At 36.1% G+C, this 25731-nt stretch overlaps 1 protein-coding gene across 2 annotated transcripts in view; it reads left to right on the top strand.

Annotated features, from left to right (window-relative positions):
* Positions 1 to 21650, top strand: part of ARAP2 (ArfGAP with RhoGAP domain, ankyrin repeat and PH domain 2) — a 228206-nt gene extending 206556 nt beyond the window's left edge. The window contains exons 29-33 of one of the 2 annotated variants that reach the window (XM_072620438.1): positions 2750 to 2832; positions 3138 to 3173; positions 6085 to 6148; positions 16765 to 16899; positions 20814 to 21650. In XM_072620438.1, the coding sequence (XP_072476539.1) occupies positions 2750 to 2832; positions 3138 to 3173; positions 6085 to 6148; positions 16765 to 16899; positions 20814 to 21164 (669 nt within the window). In that variant the 3' untranslated portion in view covers positions 21165 to 21650. The remainder of the gene's footprint in view (positions 1 to 2749; positions 2833 to 3137; positions 3174 to 6084; positions 6149 to 16764; positions 16900 to 20813) is intronic. The other variant, XM_072620439.1, reaches the window with a different exon arrangement.
* Positions 21651 to 25731: the final 4081 nt, after the last annotated feature.

The following is a 25731-nucleotide window of genomic DNA, read 5'->3' as shown; positions in this document are numbered from 1 at the left end:
CCCCATTTTACAAAGAAGGAAACAGTCTGAGAAACACTGAGTCACTTTCCCAGGTCACATGGCTATTAAGTGGCTAAGGCCAAACTGAATTTAAGTCTTCCTTAAAGTTCATCATGCTGTCTGTTAAACCACCTAGCTTCTTCCACTGGTAAGGCAGCTGGGTGATGCCATAGCTCATAGAGCGCTGTGTCTGAAGTCAGTAAGACTTGAGTTCAAACACAACCTCAGACACCTAGCAGCTGTGTTTCCCTGGGCAAGTCACTTTAAGTGTTGCCTGCCTCAGTTTCTTCAGCTGTCGCCTACCTCCTTCAACAGCACTTACCTCCCAGAGTTTTTAATGAGGATCAAGTGAGATAGTGTTTGTAAAGCTTGTAACACGGTGCCTGGCACCTAATATCTCCTTCCCCCGAGGGAATAGCATTTTTTGTGGAGAAAGAAGGCAGAATAAATGTAGTTGGAATTGTAGCCCTGTTGTCCCAGGATCAAGGATGACAGAGAGATGTGTACACCTTGGACAAGAACCTTCTTATTTTTATTAGTGTTTCCTCCCACCCAGGTTCTCTATGTCAAGTAGTGAGCAGTAGAGACATGGGGTGACTTATAGGGGCAACTCCCAATGGGATAGTAGGACCAAGGAGGGAGGCTTACTGGCCCAGTCCTGGAGTAGAACTGACACAGGAGATTCTCCTCCCAACATAGTTATGATAATTTCAGGGTGCTCTAGGTGCTAGCACAGGATTCTTGGTGTAAGGGATACCTCCATTTGCATAATGGTCACCTAGAGTGGACTGATGATTTCTTGGAGTACTAGCAGTGTTTTTTTAATAGCATTTACCAGTGTGCTTAATATCTTTGGATATAATTAATCCAGGCCTATAGGGCTCGAATTAATTTAAAGCAGATATATGAGCTCTGATTATCTATTTACCTGCCTTGGGCCTGATTTGTTGTAACTATATTATAGGTTAGAATAGAGAGCTGAATGAGACCTTTGAAGTGTAGTTAAACTACCTTATTTTAAAGATAAAAAAACTGAGGTGAAGAGATTTGGCCCAAATCCTAGATAATATGAGGCGCTGGTGGAATCCAAATCTACAGTTTCTGAATGTATTCCTATATTCATTTCCTACTATGATATCTATCCTGCCATTTCAATTTTAAAATTATTTTCCTTGATGAAAAAAGAACACACACGTCATGTAGTAGAAAGCGAATTTGTCCTGTATTTATGATAATGAGATTTTAATCCCATATTTGCATTAATTAGCAATGAGACCTTGGATAATTGACTTTGCCTCAATTTCTTCACTTAAAGGATTGGATTTACATCTCTAAGATCTAGTGTAATTGACACTTATCCCTATCATAGTCCCTGTTTTAAGTTTTAGGCTACTTCTCTGTTCTTTTTCTAGTTTTAGTCATGGTTTAAAAAAAAAAAAAAGACTTTTTTTCTCATTGTCCTTAGCATTTTTGATGCGCCTTAACTTGCTTTGGCTTTGGTCTTCATAATTACATTCTCAAAGGTTCAAGTATAAACCTTGATAATTTGGTTTTGTTCATGTTCTTTTAAGTCCTGAGCTCACCAGATCACGACCTGCATTACCACTTTGTTGTCGTTAGATGTTTTCCCTCCTTTATCCAAGAGGACATGCTGACTGTCAGAAGATCTGTTTCTGGCACTTCGCTACTCATTTCTTTTCAATTAGAATTAAATTCAGAGTATCAGTTCTACTTACTGTTTATTTGATCTGAAAAATGAAATTTTGAGGAAGAAAACTCAATGCCTACTGTATGGTCTGCTTTTGTTCAAGTGAAACTTTAGTCAGATGTCTGCATTACTGAACTTCCTACTCACCACAGTATCTTGCATTGTTACCAGTTTTATATTATAAACTGACAAAGTAAAATCCGTAACCTCATTCTGGCCAGGTGCTCTGTAGGATAGTACTTACCTTGCACTGACCCCGTGTATTTATTGAGTGTTTTGGGAATGTGTTGGTCACAGGATCCTAAATTTAGAGCTAGAAGGGATTTCAAAGATCATTAATCTTATTTTACAGATGAGTGAAATGACACAAATATTAAGTAATCTGCCTAAGATCTCTTGGATAATAAGCAACATAACCAGTTTTCAATCCCACATCTTCTGACTCTAAATCCAATGTTCTTGCCCATTGTACTGTTACTTGTCTTACTGTATGTTCATATATTTTCTTTTGTATTTAGGGTTAAAATTGTTTTAGTCAGCAGTATTTACCCCCTAGGAGAAAGGCCTAAAAGATGGGTGCTGTGAGAAAAAGTGACATGTATCCAAAGCTAAAAACACAAGGGATTATGTCTATAAGCCCTTGGTCATTGGGCATATATAAATTCCTATTTTTAAAATTTCTAAGTTCGTTGTTACCAGGAGCTCAAGGGGAAAGGAGAAAACGTCAGTTTTCCACTTCTCCATATACATATCCTGAGTGGTAGCAGGGAACTTGAGAAAGCTAAGGGAAGAAGTAGTTGTAAAAACCCAGTGGAAGGCACAAGTAGCCTACATCCTGGGACATAAACATCATGCAATAAAGGGTTCCCCACTTTTTAGGTTCAGGTCATGGAGCACCGAAAGAACCATAGAATCTTAGGGAATTAGAATTAATTCATCTGGTCCAAGGGTTCTTAACTTGCGGTCTGTAGATTTAAAAAATAGGAACAAAAAACTGATAACTCTTACAGTATAACTAATATATTTTATATCTATTTACAGAGTAGCAAAGCAGATAAAATTCTTCCTCTCAACTCACTGAAGTTTTACCTTGGTGTGAAAAAGAAAATGAAAAGTCCAACAAGGTAAAATTAAAGTTTGAGAAATTTCATGAAAAAGGACAGACTACTCTAATAAATGATTTTAAGACTGATTGAAATTACTGTTTTTGTCACAACCAGTTCTTTAGTATGTTGAATGGATGTGGAGAGCATTTGGTAGCATCATCAAAGTATAGTTTGCATTTGGGTTTATTCCCCCTTCATTCCCTTCTACTAATCTTGCCTCCTGCAAAGCTCTTGCCTTTTTTATTGTTGTTGTACATACACATGTATATATCTACACACACATATATACTTTTAACTTTATGTCTTTATATCATTTGGTACAGTTGGGGACTGACAGCGTGTTCAGAGAAACACCACTGGTAAGTAATCATCAGAATTAAAATTTAGATTTTTACATTTAAACCATATATGTAGTTCCAAAAATAATTGCTTCAGCAATGGAGTAGTTTTCTTTTTTTAGAAAGCAGGCAAAGAACTCAGTGAAGTGTAGAATTTCAGCTTCCTTTGAATGAAGCTAAAAGTTTTCTTTGTAATTTCAGCTCAATGACAGACAAATGGATTTGTGATTAGGTGGTTACCAAACCTCTTTTTATTGTTATTTGCTTTATTTCCACTTGGTCCAAGAGTCTTATGAAGGAGGAGTGAGTTGTCATGGAATATATCTGATAGCTGCCACCAACATGAAGTTTTCCTTGGGAAAAAAATGATGCATATTTATTTAGTGTACAGAATTAAAATATACATAGATTCATTTTGTAGATTAACTTGAAAAGAGGCACACAAAATTAAATAAAATGGAGAGATTAATGTTATCTTCAAGTGAGGAAATGAATAAAACCTAACAATGGAACGTAGCACAGATATATAAAGAAGGCAAAGAACTAGACAGATAGGGCCAAACACAATTCATACATTAACAATGACACACGCGTGCACACACACACACACACACACACACACACACACACAGGAAAGAAGTCAGAGGCTAGAACTTTGAGGTAATTGTGAGGCAGAAAGGTGACGCAGTGGCTACAGTACTAGATCTGGAGTCAGGAACACCCAGGGTCAAATCAGCCTTAGTAAACAGTAAGTTTTGTTTGATCTACTATGGAATCTTAAATATTTTGATGGGTGAGTGGAAGATAATTCATTGTAAAAGAGTCTGTACAGTAGAATTTTTTTTCTGCTGAGCCATCTTCCTCTTTATTTCTATTATGGTAATCAGCAAACAAGCATAGTGGAATTCTTTACTTACTATATCTTTAAATTAATTATGAAATGGTAAAGATCCTTTCATACATAGATCTTGTCGAAAACCTGCTTGTACCCCACTGATAACCTCATTGAAGATTCCTCCGATATGTATATAGATGATTCTCATAAATATTTTATATACACTGGATGGGAGAGTAGGCATGTAGGTTAAATGTTATGAATGCTTTGTTGGTCACCCTTTTTGGTATTAACATCTGAGGTTTTTGCCTTGCCTTTAATATCTTTCTCCCCATCAGAGATCTGGTATATTGGTCCCCCAGAGCCCTCAGAGTTGTATTGTCCTCAGCAAAGATCTTGTCTCCTTTATATGCTTGGTTGAACCAAGTGCCACTAAAATAGGATTAGTATCCTGTCTCCCTTTTCTGTAAGTATATCTGACAGTGGGAGATTAGGGTCTATTCACATTATTGGTCTATAAATTATTTTAGCCCAGAACTCTAAAAGAACTTCCCCTAGTGTATGTTCAATCCAGAATGTTGACCCAGCAAGCATTTTATCTAGCACTTAATGTGAACCAAACACTGCTTGATGCTTGAGGAGACAACAAAGTCTAAGTAAAATGACAGTGCTGTTCTCATGAGTTTGTATTCTAGTAGGAGAATAAGACATAAACACAAATAACTAGAATGCAGTTGCATGGTAAGTGCATTGGAAAGGTGAAAATAAAATGTAAGTGAAATCCAAGCAGTTAGCTTATGACCACCGGAGGCTGCAAGGGTGGAGTGGAGATGAGCATCAAGCACTGTCTGAATTAGGTTTTAACATATGTATGTATACGTACATGTAGATGTATGGTTCATCCCTCATTTCTAAAGAAGACCAATGACAAACAACATGTAGATGTACACATATGTATCATTAAAATCCGTATACATACCTACATGTATGTATATAGGTATGTACGTATGTAGAAATGCAGGTGGACATTTTAGGTACCGGAAACAGAGTGACCATCGATATGAAGATGTCTTGAATATCTTGAGGAAAGTTGGAATGGTATTCTGTAGCGAAAAGGGAGCTACTGAAGATTTTTGAATGGAACAGTGACATGACTGGATAAAGAAAAATTAGTCTTTCAGTAGGTAGAACTGAAGGATACATCTGGGTGTGGAGGAAGGGTGGAGGCAAGAGGATCTATTTAGAGACTATTTGCTGTTTTCTAGGCATGTGGCAATGAGGGCCTTTGGGGACAGTGAAAATAGAAAGGAAGGGGACAAATGAATGTGATGCTGGTAGAAATAGAACTATCAGAACTTGGTGACTGACTGCATCTGAAGCAAAGACAAGTGAAGGAGAAATTCAAAGATAATCCAACATGGGAGACTGGGAGATGACTGGTGATACAGACTGAAAACATGATGTCCCTGATCTTTGTGCTTACCATTTTTGATTATGGAACTACAGTAGCTATAAGGCAGCCCCAGATGATTCATAACCTTTAAAAACTGTCACATCTGCTCTAGCTGGGAAAAATCTGTAGCTAAGAATACACATGTGGCTTATTTTTTCATATTCCTCCTCAGTAATATAGATGAGGATTTTCAGTATTTTCACTTAGTAATTATGTGCATGTTACTGCTCAAGATACCCATGCTTGAATGGGTACAAATGTATTTTATTATCCTTGGACTCGGAGCATCCGAAAGGTTTTGTTCAACTTCATGTCATTTTCACACATTCACATGCGTTCTTGTCAGCCTTATATTAAAATAGTTAGCAAAATGTCTTCCCTTTTTACCCTGCCTTCTAAGGCAAAGCAAGTTTTATTTTCACTAAGACTTTGAAGTCATAAACTTTTTAAATGATATACATTTAACAGAAACCTGAAATAACCTCTACTTTAATATTCAACTTCTGATTACATTAAATCATAAATCAGGAGAATCTCAAGGAGGTTTTTGAATGTGAACACAGTAATCACCCATATTGTAGGTGACTATTATAAGTACACAGTTTGTTCATGTATTATGCATTTTAATGTCCCTGTTTTTTCAGGTACATGTGCTGTGATGGTCCGCAAACACAGATGGAATGGATGACTAGTGTTTTTCTTGCCCAGGTATGATATCACGTCTATTTAGTGTATTTTTATAGAATTGACATTTTTTATTTTTCAAAACTGAGAAAAAGAGATTTTCAAGAAGGTTTTGTGACATAGCCTAGATTAAAGCTGACATTCATGCACATATATATAAAATTTTTCACTTGTACTCATTATTAAATGTATCAAAATCATGAAGTGCCTGGATGCAAGTAAACCTGCATAACAATGAGTACATCCCTCAAGAGGGATGAGGCAAGGAGTGTTTTTGTCTTAGAACATCAATCTGAGGGATTCTTCTGTTTGCTTTTAACTTGCCTGCAATTTAACCTTTCAGGAAATAAAGTATTATTTGTTAGTAGAAATATTAAGTATATTAATATAATGAAGATTGTTGATGTCACCTTTTTGTTAATGGTTAATGCAGAGCTTGGAACTTGATTCTGGCAAACTAACCAGAAAGAAAGAGAAATGATCTAACAGTCCAATGGGACTTGGCTGGATACTGAAAATTTTAATACCTGCAGAAGGTCATAGAGGGAACAGCATGGCATGTTTATTTCCTGAAAGCCTCAGGGTGCCATCTTAGATACTAATGAAAGAAGGAAAGGTGAGAAAAGATGAAGGTAGGCAATCCTAAAGTTTTGAAGCCTCAAACATTGAAAGAAATTCTCAACATCCATGAGCCCAGACAGGGAAGTGCCTTCTACAACCAAAGAGCTAATGGAAAGATCCAGAATTGCCAACTGCACGGAGGCTTAGAAAACTCTTGGAATGTTCCAGATGACTTCAAGGGCAATTAAATAGTCTTAAGCTAGAGGAAAGAATTTAGGGGCAGAAGGGAAGCAGATTAAGAAATATTTTCCTCAAGCTAGACCTCAATGCCCAGAAAATAAGTCAGACGCAGTTTCTAGAATGACTTAAGAAAGCTAGTTACCCTTGCCAGCCAAAATATACCTTAGGCTTGAAACCTGAGTGCTTAGAATGGTAATAAGATTAAGAAAGCTGACGCTTGGGACAAGAATGGAAAGCTGTCACTAAATAGGAGAACCGAGAAAGATTAAGGTCTAGTTCCATTTATGTTCTCATTAAAGGTCAATTTTTGCCTCCTTTTAAAATATTTTAATTTTCTTCATTCCCTAACAACCCCTTTATGTTTCCACATAGTTTCTAGCAATAAAATACAGAAAATTTAGAAAACAGTGCTGTTTCAATATAGCAAGGGAAGGAAGATTTTGGAAAATAGCATTCATTTCCACAGAAGACCTGAGTGATGGAGCTCTAGACAAAAGAAGGGGTATTGGTAGTGAATCTAGGAGGACCATATAAGCATCCCTAATTTCAGAGATGGAAGAAAATGAGGCATTGGATCATTATGGGCCTGAAGATGATCTCTCGGATGTGGGAGCATAGGAGGTATGGTTATTCTGAGTCAAGACAGTCTCAGACATTCACCAAGTTTGGATTATGTCAGTCATCTTTCTTGTGCAAATGGATAGGCAGAAGGCATCCCTCACAGAAACAGGACCTCAGTGCAATTCCCCTAAAAGAGTCTTAGTTTTCAAATAAGAAGAGGCCATGTACTTGTGATCATGGAGGGTAAAGGTGATGCACATGGTTTCCTGAAAAAGGTGGCTCTCTCTATTAGAGTCAAATAGCTGCTCATAAAATTAGTGCTGGATGCCAGTTTAAAACAATAGGTAAAGAAACCCAAATTCATTGATGGATAGAACTACCATTAACAACAGGCTAATTAGTACACATCAGGAAAGTCATGCAGGTAAGAAGTGGGTCAGGGTATGAATTCCGTTAACCCAAGGCCAATAAAACCTTAAAAGCCTGGTGAGTGATTTTTTTTAGATAAGACTGGGGAATGGTTTTTTTTTTTTTTTTTCCCATACAATGCAGTAGAAGCCATGGAGAATGAACCCAAAGGCATCCATAGAAAAGAAAAACAGCATAACTTGCCACCAGAAGAGACAATGTCCACAAATAACAAAGGGAAAGCTAGAGAATCTCCAAACATGTAATATATGACATTCCAAATCCACCTTGGAGTCCGAAGCCAGTGTCAGCTCTCTGAGAAGTTTCTTTGCTGCTAGACAAGCCTTTCTAGCATCTCCAGTGAATAAGCAGTATAAAAAGTGCCCTCCCATCAGCTTCTTCAAACCACTGCAGCTGAGAAGGGAGTTGTAAGGGGAGACCCACAGGTGCTTGAGGTAGAGGAAGGGAGGGAGGAATCAAAGATTCCGGGACACCAGACTCTGTACAGAGGAGATCATTGCAGGCTAAGGAGGAGGCCATCTGAGGTAGGAGAAAAGGGGAGAGGAGGCAACACATGTTAGCTTCCTCGTTTAATTAATTACTCTTAATAAGCTTAATTTTCACTTTTTAAAGGAATACAGGTACTGTCAGAACCCTCTAAATTTAAAAACCAGGAGCAAAGTCCAAGTTGACATTCCCTAGGTATGCCTGTGTCCTTGGTTCCTAGAATTCCTTCTTTGACTCAAGACTTGGAAGTTTTTCTCTTTGACCTGTTCGGTTTGCCATAAACAGGTTCATTAACCAACTGTTTTAGCATTCTCCCTGTCCAGTATATGACAAGGAGAAAGACAGAAGGTACACTGTAAGCCTCAACAAACAGTGCATTGTTTCCAACTAGGCTTCAGTTAAATTAATTCAGCAAATATTTATTTATTCAGTCAATCAATAAGCATTTATTAAATATCTACTGTGTGCCAGGCACTATGCTAAATGCTGGAGGCTCTTGTACAAGTTCCTACCTCACGCAAGGCATTGTGCTGAGTACTGGAGATATAAAAAAAAATAGAAATGAAATGGTTCTTGTTCTTAAATACAAGTAAAGAAGGCAAAGAAAAAGTAGAAATAATAATGTTTGAGGATGAAGAGGCTCTGTCAGCAGAGACTTCTCAGAAGAAATAGTCCCCGAACTAAGTCTCAAAAAAGAAAGATTCTGAAAAGTAGAGATGAGAAAGGAGCATAATGGAAGCTTGTGGAAAATTCATGAAGCCCAGAAGTCAGTGTCAGGTTATAGGTAGTCTAATTTTTTTCAGTCAATCAGTAAGTATCTATTAAGTGCCTGCTATGGACCAGGCACTGTGCTAAATGTTAGAGATACAAAGAAAGGCAAAAGTAGCCCCCTAACCTTAAGGAGCTCATGTTCTAATAGGGAAAATAACAAGAAAACAGCTATGAAGAAGCAAGATAAATACATAAGATAAATTGGAGACAGGAAATGAAAGGCATTATAAGGAGTATCAAGAAAGGCTTCTTATGGAAAGTGAGATTTTAGATTTTAGTTGGGACTTGATGGAAGTCAGGAAAGCCAGGAGGTGAAGATGAGGAGGGAGAGAACTGAGGCATAGGGGGAGTCAGGGAGATTGCCCTGGGACATGGAGTGTGTTTCACAAGAACAGCAAAGAGGTCAGTGTCCCTGGATTTGCTGAGTACATCAGGCAAGGGGGTATATGACGTAAGGCTTTGACTGACCAAGAGAGGATTTAATATTTGACACTGGAGAGGAAAAGGAAACCACTGGAGTTTACTGAATGGGGGGCAGAAGGTACCTTTGTCAGCCTGCACTGTAGGGAGATCAACTTGACATCTGAGTGGAGGATGGACTTAAGTGATGATGGACTTAGTTCAGAGAGACTAACCAGCAAGCTGTTGCTTCAGCAGTTCAGCAGGGTGTTGGTAGAGTTGTAGAAGAGAAGGGAGCATACAGAGAGAAGTTGTAAAGGTAAATTCAACAGGACATGGAAACATATTAATTTGGGAGATGAGAGAAATTGGAGAATTGTGGATAAGATCTCAGTTGCCTAAAATGTGGAAGAGGACAATCAAGTAGACTAGTGTGAAATAAAGCAGAGGAAGTAGACTGTGAAAAGTCCTTAAATTCCATGCTAATTAGTGTTTTATCTTAGAAGATGAGAGAGGGCAAGTAACTTAATCCATAGTTATATACCTAGTAAGTGTCATAAGTTCTGTGTTGTTCAGTCATTCAGTCTTGTCCAACTCTTCATGACCCCACTGACCATAACATGCCAGTGCTTTCCATGGGGTTTTCTTGGCAAAGATACTAGAATGGTTTACCATTTCCTTCTCCAGTGGATTACAGCAAACAGAGTTAAGTGATTTGCCCACTGTCACACAACTAGTAAGTGCCTAAGGCTAGATTTGAACTCAGGTCTTCCTGACTTCAGGCCCAGCACTCTATCCACTGAGCCACCTAGCTGCCTGCATAAATTATACAGCTAGTAATTTGAGGGTCATGGGTATCAATGCTGAGCAAATTCTCTTTTTATCTATGTGGTCTTTTTAAGTTTCATGATTATTTCTGCTGTATCAGATGAATAGATGAGAGACAGATGGTGTAGAAGGCAGGATTTGGAGCAGGGAGAGACCTGAGTTCAAATCCTAACTCTAACACTTCCATCATGGGGAAAATTGAACTTGCTTTTTCTCGTCTGCAAGGTGGTAACAATCTCTATAATAGTTTCCCCACAGGATCATAGTGTATAGTATATGTAAAATTCTTTTCAAACCTTGAAGAATTGTTTAAATACTATATTAAATGGCACTGTTATTAACAACAATAATAATAAATGAGCAAAGTCATCCAAGGTAGGTTTAATTGGTTCTACTTTCAGACCTAATGAGGTCAAAAGGTCATCCCAGAACCTGCTTCTAGGTATGGTGATCTCCAATGCCCAATGGAACCTCTTTCCCAGTCTTAACTTCAATGAGTCACTGTTCTCCTTCCCCCCCGTTTTCTTTCAGCTTGAGCCTATGGATCCTGATCTAGTTCAAAACCTCTTCAATGAAGAAAGCAACTCATTTAACTCATCCCATAGTTGCTTTGTCTGGGCTTCAGTCCATCCTGGACAGACCTCATAGTTTCCTCCTTCAGACTTTGTCTTAGAGATGTCTGTGACTCTCCTTGCAGCTGACTCATTTCTTATTTATGTAGACTTGCCTGAAGCATATGATTTAGTTGGTAGTTAAGTTGTTAAGGTTAATCCTATCATTTGATGAATATATGATTCCGGTCATTATTGTACGCTAACATTTAGACCTATTTTTTATGTGTCCTAGTTTTAAAAATATTTATTTTGTATACACCAAATTGTTGGATTTTGTTTTCTTATTCTTTCTGTCACTCTTTCATTTTGTTGGATTGTTTCATCCACTGATATTTAAACTATGCTTGTTACACCTTCTTCTTTTGTATTGTTATTTTTTTTCTCTTTTGAGTCAGATTTTGTCTTTGTAATTAGTTTTGCTAATATTATTTTGATGCTGGGCTATTCCTACAATTCTCTCCTGTAATTCCTGATTACCTTTCCTATGTAAAATTCCTTGCATTTACTTATGTTATTAATTTTTCTTTTTTTTTTTTTTGTTATGTTTCTCCTTATTTTTGCACCATCTCTCCCCTCCCATCTAAGTTTGTGGTTCAAAAACCACACCTCTCTTCCCTTCTAGTTTCTTAATTCAAGAAATTTCTTTTTTGCAGTACCCTTTTCCAAGAAGTTTTTCTTTATTTTTTCCTTCTCCTTATTTCTTTTCCTTTCTAGTATATTCAAATTTCTGTTCTCCAGTTCACTAGCTTTTTCTTTTTTCTCTCTTGTGTCTTTATTGAGGATAGTTTCAGGTTGGAATTACCCTTTGTATCTCATTTCTATCTCATTGCATTTATAGATTTTCCTTGGTCTTAGGGGTGTTTTTTTATGCTACTCCTAGAAATATCAATTGATGAAAGAGACAGCATTTAATTAAAGCAGTTTTGCAGAGTGGAAGTCATTACCTGGTCCTATTCAGTACCGTACCATAATCACTTACCACTAAGGCCAGCTTATCCTTCTGGTTCTATATCCTTGAACCCCACCTTCTCTGACCCTATACCACCACCCTACTTGCTGGTTATCAACTGTTGGGGACTAATATCTTTTTCCATGGATTGGATGTAGTCCTGAGTAAAATCCTTTTTTCCTTCCCCCAGAGAAAGTGGTGTCATAATGTGATAATGTGCAGAATTCCCACATACGAAATTTATTATAAAACATTCATAAGTTTTTTATCATTACTTCTTGCTTTCTGGGTAGCCTACAAAAATTCTCTTTTTGGGTGGAAAGATTTGGTTCATTTTTCTTCACAGTATAATTCTTCATAGGTCTTGATGATGTGTTTTGAATTCTTTAAGACAGCTAGGTGGTTCAGTGGATACAGCCCTGTGCCTGGAGTCAGGAAGACTTGAGTTTAAATCCATCCTCAGACCATTAAGAGTGCTTGATAAATTACCTAATTCTTCTCAACCTCAGTTTCTGTATCTCTAAAATGGAGCTAATAACACATGTTACGGGTTGTTATAAGGACCAGATGAGATACTGTGGAAGGCTCTTTGCAAATCATAGAGCTGCTATAAAAATACTGCCTCTTGCTTTTTCTTTTTAGAAGCTCCTGTGCTGGTTTATTTGCTCTTAGGTTTTCATTCAGGCTTTCCATTTCCTTTTTCAGCCTTTTTTTTTTAGTCCCTAAAACTTTTCTCTGGTTTTCCTCTTCAATCTTTGGATCCTCTTCCTTCAAATGCTATAGAAACCCTTAAGTTTGGGAATCTGCAGCCTCTATTTTATTAAGGAGATGTGGAGAACCCCCAACCATGCCTTTGATGAGAGTAAAAACTGCATTTTCATTCCTCATTCCCTTAAGTATAAAAGCTCTCTGCTTCCTATAGCTGAACAGAATCGATATCTCCCACCTTTTATAGGATGAGGCTAGGCTCAAGCTGAGTCTTTGCCACAGAAGGGTTGGGTAGGAATCTAACGCCATACCTCAAACCTCAAGCCTAGGAGACTGACTGTGACATTGACTGTGCCTGGGATGCAGAGCTTGGGGTATAGAGAATGCTGAGTTGGAGGTCTATTTATGAAATTCTCTGATGTTATTTATTTTCTTCTTTTAGCCTTGAACAAGGTTCCTGGCTTCTCTTTTGGATTCAGCTTTTGCTGTTTCATATTTCGTACATAATTTCTTTTTTCTTGAGGGAAACAACTATCCCACCATCTTACCAGTCATATGACAATTCTCTGAAATACCTGGACCTATTCTTAATAATAGTGTTCTTACAGCCTTGGTGGCAGCTGCATCTATACATACAGGTTATGTATTCTACAGTTTCTTTTGATTACCTGAAGCATATTTTTTTTTCTGTTTTAAAGCCCATATTTTCTTCCAGTAAGTGTGCCTCCCATTCTTTTCTCATTTGTATAGGAGAAATTACTGAGATATATTGGCCCCAAAAGATGATCAAGATTTTCTTAGCTATCAGGTTATTAAAACTTCTCAGTTTCCTAGATTCTGTGATGATTCTGGGCAGACTTTCTAGAGTCTTACCCATTATAAATTTTGAATATAAACATAGCTTAAGCATACAAAAAAGATGATTATTCCTAACAAGGGAAGAGACTTAGTCTCTTATTGTCTCTTCCTTATTTAGTAGTATAAATGCTGATTGGCTACATAATCAGATCACTGTGATTTTTTTCCCTCTATTTTACAGCTTTCTGAAAGGTAAAGTAGATAGACTTTAGAATATTGCTTTTTCCTTTAACTTTTTAAGTGTCTTTAAATTTTAAAAATCTACAGTTGGTTTCAAGAGGCATGTGATATATATTTATCAAAGCATTTGGAAAGCACTTAACAGCAAAATTTGAGGTAGTGAGTGTTTTAAAAATTTATTTTATTCTGAACTTAAGAAATAAAACAAGCATTTCCATAAACGTAGTAGAATAGAAAAAGGATGGTTGAACATGAAACTGCAAATATATTATGTACAGCTTGCTTTGCCTTTTAAATATACAATAAAGTTATCATGTAACTTTCTATTTTTCTTCCCTCCCTCCTTCCCCCACCCTAGAGATATCAACCATTAGTCCTTTTCAACATTTATTTTTAATTTAGAAAGACAGAGAAATATAGGTTCTTTTTTATAATTTCCCACTTTATAGTTCCAGTAGAACAATCATTTAAAGAAGCTTCAAAATGTAGGTGCTTAGATGTACATAGCCTTCTCATGAGGGTCCTGATAACACATTTTAAATCACAGTACTTCTACTCCTTTAGACACTCCTTTTCCCCTAAAGACCCTTATCAGTAGAAATGGGTTCGTCCCTGATCTGTCTGACTACACAATTGCATTCCTAGTCACACAATCTACAAGTGAGTGAAATTAATTGGCAACAATTCAGGTGTCATTCTTTATTAGTGGTGATATACTTAAAGGACTTCAGAATCACGTCAGGTCATTCACTTCCAGCTCTGGATTTCACTTCTTTTGTAAACCACTTTCTTGGCTTCATTTAATTTATTACCTTTCCTGGTGGCTAATAAACATTGTTAGTCTTAAAACTAGCTGAAATGAGATTCATACAAGAAAGACTGGAGATTAGCCTTTTTGAAGTTTCTCTTAGTCTAGTCGTTGACCTTTCATTTTCCAATGAAGGTCTTTCCCATATTTAAAAAAGAAATATGAATTATATTTCCACCATCTAATTCTAAAACACGTTTTAGTCTGGTACTCTGGCCTATTCCTAACTGAAATGAAAATGATAATATTCAGAGAATTTGTCTTTAAGTCATCTTTAAAAATACATACATACTTACATACGGAATCATGGAATTTGAGATTTGGAAGGAACCTCACTGATCATCTAATCCTACCCAGTTACAAAAGGAATCCTCACTGTAGCATATGCACTTGATGGGGAAATTCCTACACCAATTCAGATCAGCAACTCTTCTGCAAAATTGTCCTTGGGAGTTACCTGGGGTAGAGAGAAGTTAAATGATTTTCCCAGCTTCTCTTCCTTAAAGGTTTAGATCAAGTACCACCTTCTCCATGAAGTCTTTTCTTGATCTACCTTCAGCTGCTATTGGCCTCTCTCCCAGACTGCCTTATATATTTAAGTATTTTGTCTTTATTGTCACCTTATTCATTCTGTATTTGGTTATGTATATATATACTTTTTGTCTCTTCCATTAGAACGTTAACTCCTTGCAAGTAGGAATTATTTTATTTTTGTACTTGTTTCCCTGACTTGGTGTGTGGTACACAGCAAATGCTTAATAAAAGCTATGAATTGGTTAAATGTGACAGAATTGGGGCTTGCACTAAGTCTCCCTAACACCAAGGCAAACTCTTAGTACTACTATTTGATATCTTTTACTTCTTCTTCTGAGTTCAGTCATTGAGACACATCCACCAAGTCTTCTCATTGTTTGTTTTGCCTGGAAATGGATTAAGTACTTTTAAAAGACATTGACTCTTATGGGTTACTAAATTATCTTTTACCACTTCTAGTGTACAATAGTGCCCCTAAAATGTCATCATTGCTCTATAGAGTTCCCAGTGAAAGTTTTCCATGTTAAGAGTATCTAGCCAGAGAAATAATATGGCACTTTAAAACATTCCTCACACAGGCATATTGTAGGTTTGTTCAAAGTAAGTTGTGTTTAAAGAAAATGAGGGGAAAGAGTACATATTCAGTCTTTGAAGAAGAAGTTGAATATTATTCCTTGTAACAGATTATGGATACCCAAAATTTCATATTATGCAAACAAATTTAATCAAGAAGATCTTCACAAACTTTGAGATTTTTTTCTCAACTTTTCTTAAAATATGCACCATATTCATCATATAAAGAGTAAGGGTCTGTTACCTTTTCTTAATAATAAATGCAAAGAAAAAATAAATATTTAGCCTTTCAGTTATTACATAATCCTTTCTCAAAAGAACATATTTTGAAATGCATACGTAAAATATATTTTTTATTGGTTGCCATTGTTAATTTCTTATCCCATTTTTTTGTTCTAAAAATTTAGGTTCTTTCATAAAGGAAAAGGGTTATTTAAGTACTTGATGTTACTTGCATATTATGTCATAATATGTTAAGTACTTTTGTTTGTCTTAATCCACTGTGACATTTTAAATATTGTAAAATGATTTACTTTAGTGCATTGTTCAGTGTGGAGTCAGTAAATTTTTGGAAATATGTACCAGATTTTCACAGTGATTTTTGCTAAAATTTTCTAATTTGAAGATAATGTTTACACAAAATGCAATTATTTATTATTTAAATAAAAATGTTAAGAGGTTATAAGTTAAGAAAGCATTTATCTGATATTCATTTGGGATATTTGAGGTAAAAATTCCTTCCTTCTAAAACTTTTTATCTGGCTTAGTTGAAAGAATAAGAAAAACATTCCATCAATTCTGGGACATAGAAGTCTAAAGCAGATATGTTTCTTTTCCTACACAGTATTTTTTTTGCTATTCCCCAAAGATTTTTTTTTAGGTTTGATAAATAGTATAGAGAGCCCATGTTTGCAATTTAGAAATTGAACAGAGACCTTAAAGCTCAGTTCACTTAATGGTCTGAGATCCTCCAGCAACAGGGCTGTGGCATCAACCTAATAATTACAAATAACATTCTTACAAAAAATAGATCCTCTAATGTGGAGATAAGGGAAAAGAGTTGAGTCAGTCGATTTGTGTGTGTATAACATAGTATTCTAATACAAACCCATGCCAACAGCCAGAAATTGTGTCTCCACAGCATGATAATGATATATGGCCACCAGCTGGAAAAGAACGTAAGCGATCTATAACCAAAAATCCCAAAGTTGGCGGTTTGCCTTTAATTCCCATCCAGCAAGAGAAAAATACTAACCAAGCCAGAAGAAATGTAGAGGTAGGTTGGGAGTTTAATATATTTTATATTGAATTAGAACATAAATTTCTTTTTCCTGTGCATTGTGTAATTTACAATGGTAATTAGCTCATCGACTTAAATATTAAATACAAATGTTTTAAATGTTGCACTGTGAAAAGAATAATCAGGAAATATTTTCATTCATCTTTATCTAGGATTTTACTGTGTCTGGAAGGAAATTGTAGAGGTTATCTCTTCCATGGTTCTCTTTAGAGATTAAATAGCCTGAGGTTCCCAGAGGTCAAGTGACTTGGCCAAGTTTGCACAGTAAACTTGAACAGAGATTTCCACCTCTGGACAGAGCTGGAACTTTAAACCTAAGGTACTTTCCAGTACCTCACAGAACCCATTCCTGATCTGTAACCATAACATTTTACAAAGAACCTGGTTAATAATTTAGTGAATCCTACCATTTTGAATTTTTTTTTAAATTCTTGAGATAATTAGGTTTTGTTTTAATAATGTCATTAACCACACACCCTGTATCACACTATCCTTTATCTCTAAAATAGCTAGGTGATCTCAAATACGCCTTCAGGAATTCTATTGCTAAAATAGTACAACCAGCAATTAGGTTTAAAAACTGTCTCCCTTATAAAGAAATCATTCTGAAGCTATGGTAACACTTTTACACTTTATAGTGACCTACTCAAGTTTCAGTGCTTTGGGAACTAATGGTATTTCTCAGCTAAGTTAGTGGCCTGAAAGATGGCCCTTGAGTATCAACAAAGAAGCGTCTTTCATGAAGGCAGTTTTTTTTTTTTTCCCTTCTTTCCAGCTGGAGAATAAAACATGGATTAAATCATTGTTACATAGGATTTAGTTACAGTGTAGAAGTTCACAGACTGCTGAAATTTCTAAACCTCTTGAGCTTCATACAGGCATGAATATCTTAATTTAGATAAACATATGCTCCCATAAATCCCCTTATTGAAGATCCTCCTAAGGTTTCCAAGACTCTCTGTGGGATGCTTTAATATTCTGTGTGAACTAGTTTAGCACTTGAGACATATAGCTGTTAGCCCCCACTCTCTCACTATGACTGATCTGTTAATTTTGATGTTTGAAAATGTAAGGGATAATATCTTTGATGCCACCTCTTACATCAAGGCATCATCACCAGTGTGTATATTTGTCTTACATTTCTCTCCACTGTCCTTTTGGTTACCCACAATTTTGATACTTCACAGATTGTTTTTTCATGATTCACAGTCATATAAATAGCACCTTGAGAATTTTTTTTAAGTTTGATTTTTGTTTTACAGTTTGGGACCATTGAAAGCACTACACAGTTTCCTAAAAGCATTTCAGCCCACACTTATTCAGTTCTGAGCTCAGTTTATTATCTATCATAAGAGCCTTTCCAAGGTGTGTGTGTGTGTGTGTGTGTGTGTGTGTGTGTGTGTGTGTGTGTTTGTACATATCCACAGGTGAACAAACTTGGTGGGCTTCCCAACTAATTGCATGCCATAGTCTGTGTAATAAGCATTCTTCATCCCCTTGGTTTTTTCTGTATAGATTATTGCATCAATGTCTTTTGAATCATCCCCTATATAAGATTTATATAAAATTTTGGCATTTGATGAAGACCTTATTCTCCATGTAGAATCTTCATTGATAATGAACTATGTACCTCCACTATGGATACTTTTGGTGAACATATTTCCCTCTTTTATGTAGTTCAAACAACAAACACTGAGTAGAATGAAATGTTGTAGACCATTCTGGAAGTCAGAATATATAGTGTAATCTACTATGGAAAATCATTTGCGAAAGCCTTTTACTCCAGTTTTCATCAGTGTTGCTCCTAATCTTTCATAATCCTGGCCCATAATATTTTATAAACAAGTTTATGTTAAATATCAGTGCTGCCCTTTGTTGACATATTTCTTCATTCTACTTTTCTAAGACTGATTTGTTTTGACTAATGTGTTTTCTGAGCTCTTTAGTCCTCTCTTTGGTTCAGATTACTGTGTATCAATTAAAATTTGGTAGGGAAATTATGACAGTAGGAATTAGTGCCTTTCTTTATCCACTTCCTACTTTTTCATTTTCAGTTAGAAGTTTAAATAATACAAGTTAACACATTTGTAAATTCATATAGTGCTTACTCTCTATCTTTTCATATTCCTCTACTTTGGGATAATATTTGGGCCTTATTCTAACTAGTCATTGCATAGAGAGAGCTGACTGAGAAATAACTCTACTTTGGTTGCTATTTGTTTCCTTTCTGTTAAAGTTTTGTTTTTTTATGATTTGGGCAAGGGTGGGTGGTGCTTGTCATGCAACACACCTTCTGACCAGCTTCTTGAAAATGATATTCATATCATGAAGTCCTCTGAGTAGTTTAATTCCCATGAGTAATGACTGTCAGGAGCACAGCAATTTGAGGTGACCAAGGCTTTCTTGTTGCCATGGAACACATAATGAAACCACCTCCTTTTTTTCCCTACCTCTGCCTTTCTGAGGAGAACCTATGAGTCAGCCTGCCATTTAATGAAATTTCCTCATTATCTTTTGATTTCATTTATAATGATCATGTCACTGTCAATGTGGTTGCATTCCTCTAGTATTATGTCTTCTTGTCATTCATCAAAATTGATCCCACATTTATAGATAATCTAAACACTATGTGATATTTAGCACTCTTTGCCCACATTTCTGCCATTCTGCGTCACCCTAAATGAACAGAGACAAGGGTGGGAAAGTTTAAATTTGTCATTATTTTCTTATTATTATTCATTTTAAATTATAGACTGCCATGGCCAAATAATTCATTAACTAGTGAACAATCTACAAGCCGTGACTTAATACTTATCTAGGTTGACTTTTGGAAGACGCACATAGTTTGTAAATTATGCCTGTAGTTAGAAAGGCCTCTTTTTCCGGTATGTTAGAATCTGCCCAAGCTTGTACTTTGCCAGCATAGCATTTGAGAACCCAAGGTCAGCCCTGAACCATATTGAGGCTTTTGTATGAGACTTTTGTGACACACTCATAAGTTTATAAAAATTTTGCTTTAATACAAGACTGGATGGAGTCGGAAGACCGAGATTCAGATCTTAAATCTACTACTTACTGTATATGTGTTGTTTCAACCTTCAGAATCTTTAGCTGGGCTGAGGCTAACAAAAGGTCACCTGTGCTTGAACTTACATGATCATAATAAGAATCATATCAATAAGAATGCAATGCACTTTTTTAAAAAGTTTCATGTGCTGTATAAAATAAGTTCATCAGTAATGCTAAGTTTGAGCTCTAAAGTGACTCTTACAATGTTTACACTTTGAAAAATATATTATCTCTAAAAAGAAAAAAATAGCTTTTACATACTCAGGTAGAAATGTGCATGATATTTTTACATTTAGACTTGTATAATATTATGCCTGTTTTTACATGTAATGGTATACTACTTAAAAGTATAGAATACTATTTATATTTCAGGACCTAGGACAGAACTTTGCATATTGTAAGTCCTCAGTAAATATTTGTCAGATTGAAGTAAAAAAGTTAATGTAAATTGGAAACACATGATTTAAAAAAAAAAATTTAAATATATGTGCTATAAATTACAGTAAGTACAACATATTAAAATGAAGTATTTTGAAGAAACCCGACAGACAGAAAGTGTTAGTATTTTTTGAAATGCAATGCGTTTGCTCTAAGATTAATTCATGTAACTTTCACTAGTGCTACTCTTTCAAAATAACCAAAGATTTTGTTAATACCATGAATTTAAATCGTAGAAATTACAAACCATTATCTGCTGTACCACCCTGCCTCTTAGGCAGAATTGATTCTTAAATTTCTCATATAAAACTAATGAACTGAAATCACAGGATACAGTTGTGTGACTAAGAATTGCTTTCATGTGAACACTTTGTTTCATTTAGAATACAAAAGCAGGACTTGAAAAGCCAAGACCTCCCGAAAAGCAGGAAAAAGAGCCAATAGAAGCCAGTCTCAGAGAGCGGGCCTCCATGGTGGCACATTGTCTGGAACGCAAGGAGGACAAACTCCGAAATCGGACTAAAAAACACCGGAGTTTGAACTGTCTGGAGGACTCAGGTGCTGATATTCTCCACAGTCATCACAAATCACATAAAGACTTCAAGGTTCTGAAGAAGACCGAGGACAGGAATGGCAAATCTAGTTTGGAAACTGACAACAAATTACCATCCAAATTGATTGAGGAACTCAATATTGTTCTACAGAGAACAAGAACCCTTCCCAAAGATCCGTAGTGGGGATTTGGCCAAAAGGAAAACATGGTTTCCTTTAGATAGTGTATAATATGTTCATTGTTAACTTGAAGACTAGCCAAGACAGGTCTCCATGTTTATAATTACTTCAACCTGCCAAGAAGTTTAACACAAAATGACAAGAAGTTTAAAGTATGTGTATGTGGTACCATTAAATGACTATGGTAAGACTTACTGTTGTGAATATAGATTAATGTAAAGTTATAATGAAATAATTAACTTTTGTACAGTCAAAAGTTTCCTCTGAGGATTCTGCCTATTTTAAGTAGTGGTGGTTATTAGAAATGTTGATTACAAGAGGACTTCTGGGAAAGCAGAGGCCTCATGATGCACTGTATTTAGTATATAATGTGTATGGTTTTCCCCTCATATGATTTCATCGAATTTGATAGTATATGTAACACATATTGCACTTTGAGAAACTTTGTGTGTTGAGTTGCTGCATGATTTTAGGTTTACAGAGCTAAAGCCTTGAAAGGATATGCTATTGGGTGGTTAGTGGTTATCTTGTGATGGCTTCAATCTGAATCAGTCTTTGAAAAGAGGAAAAGGATCTCCCAGATTCTTAGAAACAAGGATGGTGGTGTAACAGAAGCTACTCGGGGTGTGCTTCAGGTCAGTAATGGCTTGAAGCTCTTGATGGGACTTGGTGTGGCAATCTGTGGCAGGAGTGAATCTAGCACTTTTTCTCTATTTCCCAGTGAATGGTATTCAGATCACTACAGTGGCTTAATTGTAAACTTGGGTCTCTTTTCTTAGTGTTTTCAGTGAAATAAGCCATAGATTACCTTCCTTACCTTCACTAACGTTTTGTTCTTTATAGCTGGCTTGAAAGGCCATTAGACGGCAAACTAATAAGCAAGCCTTGAAAGGAGCACAGATTCTATTATGCTCACTGATTATATAAAAGCAATAGCTGAAATCCATGTGTGTGTATGTCCATACATACACACACATATCTTTATCCATCCTGTTGTATAGATATGTATACAGAAAGGTAGATATATACACACATAGATACATATATGTCTATATATGTGTATACATGTGTACGTATATGTATGTAAACACATGTGCATGTATATATGCAGATATACGCACAAACACATTATGTGTATATAATGCATGTTGCTTTTATAATCAAGAGGCACAATATGTGTTATGCTCCTTTAAAGGCTTGCTCATGAGTTTATAGTCTGGTAAGGAATATATGTATGTGTATGTATGTGCCTGTATATTCAAGCATACATATATAGTATATATACATACATATATGCACATATGCAATACATATATGTGAATGCATATGTGTATATATGTGTAAAGCACAAAAACATTAAGGTTCCCATTCTCCGTCAGGTAAAACTAAAATGGAGAAATGAGATGTAATGTCATTTGAATTCCAATATTTCGTTTGTAAGATGCTGGGTCATAGAGCTGGGAGGGACATCAGCATTCGTCTATCTCAACTCTCTAACTTTACCAGTTAGGAAACTAGGGCTTGTGTGACTTGTTCAGAGTCAGTGTTGTTACCAAGTTGATGCTGGTCTTCTGTTAAAGAATAGTCATCTAAGAAACTATGATAAAGACAGTTATTCTGCATCTCAGTATAAGGCCCCTTTCCATTCTAGATCAAATGAAATAATATTTGGAAAGCACTTAGCACAAAGCCTGGAACATAGTAGGTGCTTCATAAATGCTTGTTCCCTTCTAGCCTACTGAAGTAGTCACTGAGTATGATTTGCTCTTTACACTCACTGGCTCTTAATTTAATCCTGAATTGTGGCAAGGTAACACCTTTATCCTCTAATTTTCAAGCCTAGAGGGAGCGTGATAAAGTACAAAGAAATCAGAGGACTGAAGTTCAAACCACATGTCTCTGACACTACCTTGGACAAGTCACTTAAACTCCTAGCCCTGAGTTTACTGCTCTGTAAACAAGAGAGAGTCAGTGTTTGATGAGCATTGATGTCCCTTTCTGCTCTCGATCTATGATCTTTATGAATGGTGCCGGTTTTTATGTTGGAAAGCATCTGTACAGCCAAGTGTTTTTCTTTCCTGGCATTCTCCCTCTTATTATTATTCATTTGTCTCTTAAATGTCTGGAGTTCATCTGTATGGAAATATCATCAAGGAATGATCATACTCTTTGGCCAGTACAGAACCTGATGCGGCATTCTGTGATTCATTGTGCCATCCTTTTTCCCCCAACGGTGGCAGGATAAATAAATGCTTCAGGCAGCAGACAGGACTCAAGGAAAGGAGAAAGCGGTTCTTTAATTGGAAATGAATTGTAAAAAGGAGAAACTGCAGGACAGTTTACTAAGTATTCACAACGGTTTGGGAACCTCTGTTGGCAGAAGCCATGATAGGTAAGGAGGAAAAATCAATCCACGTGAACTGCTATTCATAATCAGTTTTATTTTATTTTAGTTTTTGCTTTTCAGTATGGAAGAATGTTGAGTATGATCTGTTTTGAAGTTAGTCTCTTTTTTAGGAAGGTTTCCAGAGTATCTGATGCATCCCAAGTTGCTCTGTAACTTAAGTCTTATAAGGGTAGCCTCCCAAGTTCTTCAAACATCACCCCCTTTATTTTTCTACTATGTTGCTGTAAGAATTGAATGCTCTGCTGTATGTGAAGTGCCTTGTAAAGTGTTTTGTAAATGCCAATTTTTATTTGTTTGTAACTATGCCTTAAGAATTCTATAAAAATAGGCTTTTAAAAATCTGTATAAATGTGACTGCAGTTCTTCTCAAGGATATGCACAAGTTGAAAATGGTTCCGTTATAGAGAAGTGATATCAGATCAAATTGTTTGCCAGTTTATTGAAACAGATGCTGCCTGGTGTTCCCAGACTGTGGCTGCGCTTTCTGCAATTTATGATTCTGACGTTGTCAGTGAAAGAAAAGGGGTCTTTCAAAAATGCAAACTTCTACATACACTGCATAGAAGTGACTGGAGGCACTGTTTCATTTCTAAAATCACTAAAATTCATTTCAAGCACATTATTTTGTTGTTCTATTTAAATTATATAACCTGATATCTCCTTAATGCTGCACTGAGAATTCAATGTCAAGTCAAAAGCATCTGGAGAAGAAATCAGACTTTTATGCAACTGGATGCTTGTTTGCCCTATTATTTTTTATCACCGTTCAATACTGAAATGTGTATGAGTTGTATATTGCCAGAATAAATAGTATTTTCTTCAAAATACGTCTCTGTTGCATATGTGACATTTTGAAAAGTTACCTGTTACTCAACTTCTCCAAGTCATCTATTTTTGACTTCTTCCTCCCTTTTACCGTACATTGAATCCATTAACATCGATTACTGTGTTTAATTGACATCTCCCCTTCCCTCTCTCATAACAGTTAAGGACCTTAATGCCCCAGATTTAATCATTACAGTGCTCTCCTTATGTAGTCAGCCTGCCTCTAATCTCATCGCTCCAAACATACACCAAATTAATCTTACTTTTTCATAACTCATGAGACATCATGGCGGAATAGACTGCTTGACTTGGAGTCATTAAGACATGGATTTAAATTCAATCTACAGACACTTCTAGTTGTTGGACAAGTCACTTAACCTCTCTTGGCCCCTGTTCTTCTTCTGTAAAATGAGGAGAAGGAAGAGTTAACAGGGAGGGGTGTTGCACCAAATGGCCTCTAATGTTCCTCCTAACTCTAAATCTATGCTCCTTTGATGACATCATTCACTTGCTATAAAATTCATTAGTCATTTTCATTAACTCAAGTCATTCATTGCCTGCTGAGTAAAATACCAGCCCCTTAGCTTGACATTAAATGGTTCCAGTATATCTTTTTAGCTTTATTTCAGTTTCTTACTAACTTCCACTACTCTGAACTATTTATACCAATTCTTGATAATATTCCATGCTTTCCTACATTGATACTCCACCTCCACATATATACCCCACCTATACCTGTTAAGATCGTACCCTTTTTCAGAGCTCAGGGGAAAATAAAGTTGTGGGTTATTTATCTTTGCATCTTCTTCAGTAACTAGCCTGAAGCCTTGCACAATGAAAGCACGCAATCATTTTCTGTTGAAATAAACTGAATATACTATGAAGTAGTTTTTTGTGTATCAGTTTTTAAAAACACCACCACTTCCCCCAAAACCTCCCAAAAGAACAATAAATGTATGTGCTCACACACACACACACACTCACACAAGAATATAACTGGAAATGAAATATTAAAAAGTATCTACTTTATCATAGTTTAAGCACCTACTTTAACACTACCATCACCAACTAATATTAAACATCTAGCCAGTGCATGGATTTTAATTGGGTTTCATATTCATTTTTTTTTTCCTTTTCTGTAATCAAGTAACCTTGTTCCCAGAAACAGTTGACAACAAAAAAATTAGTTTTCAAGATAATCATGTCACAATTTCAGTGTTATTTTCATGAGCGATTTCTAAAATATGCCTGAAAATTTCAGTGAAATATTATGTTGATATGCCATTGAAGATGAAGTTTGACCTAGGTTCCCAGAGGTTATGCCAACAGAGACAAGT

The sequence above is a fragment of the Notamacropus eugenii genome, chromosome 6 (genome assembly GCF_028372415.1).
Source record: "Notamacropus eugenii isolate mMacEug1 chromosome 6, mMacEug1.pri_v2, whole genome shotgun sequence".
In the NCBI taxonomy this organism is placed as follows: domain Eukaryota; kingdom Metazoa; phylum Chordata; class Mammalia; order Diprotodontia; family Macropodidae; genus Notamacropus; species Notamacropus eugenii.
The sequence above is the reverse complement of the archived record's forward strand: the minus strand, read 5'-3'. Positions and strand labels throughout refer to the sequence as shown.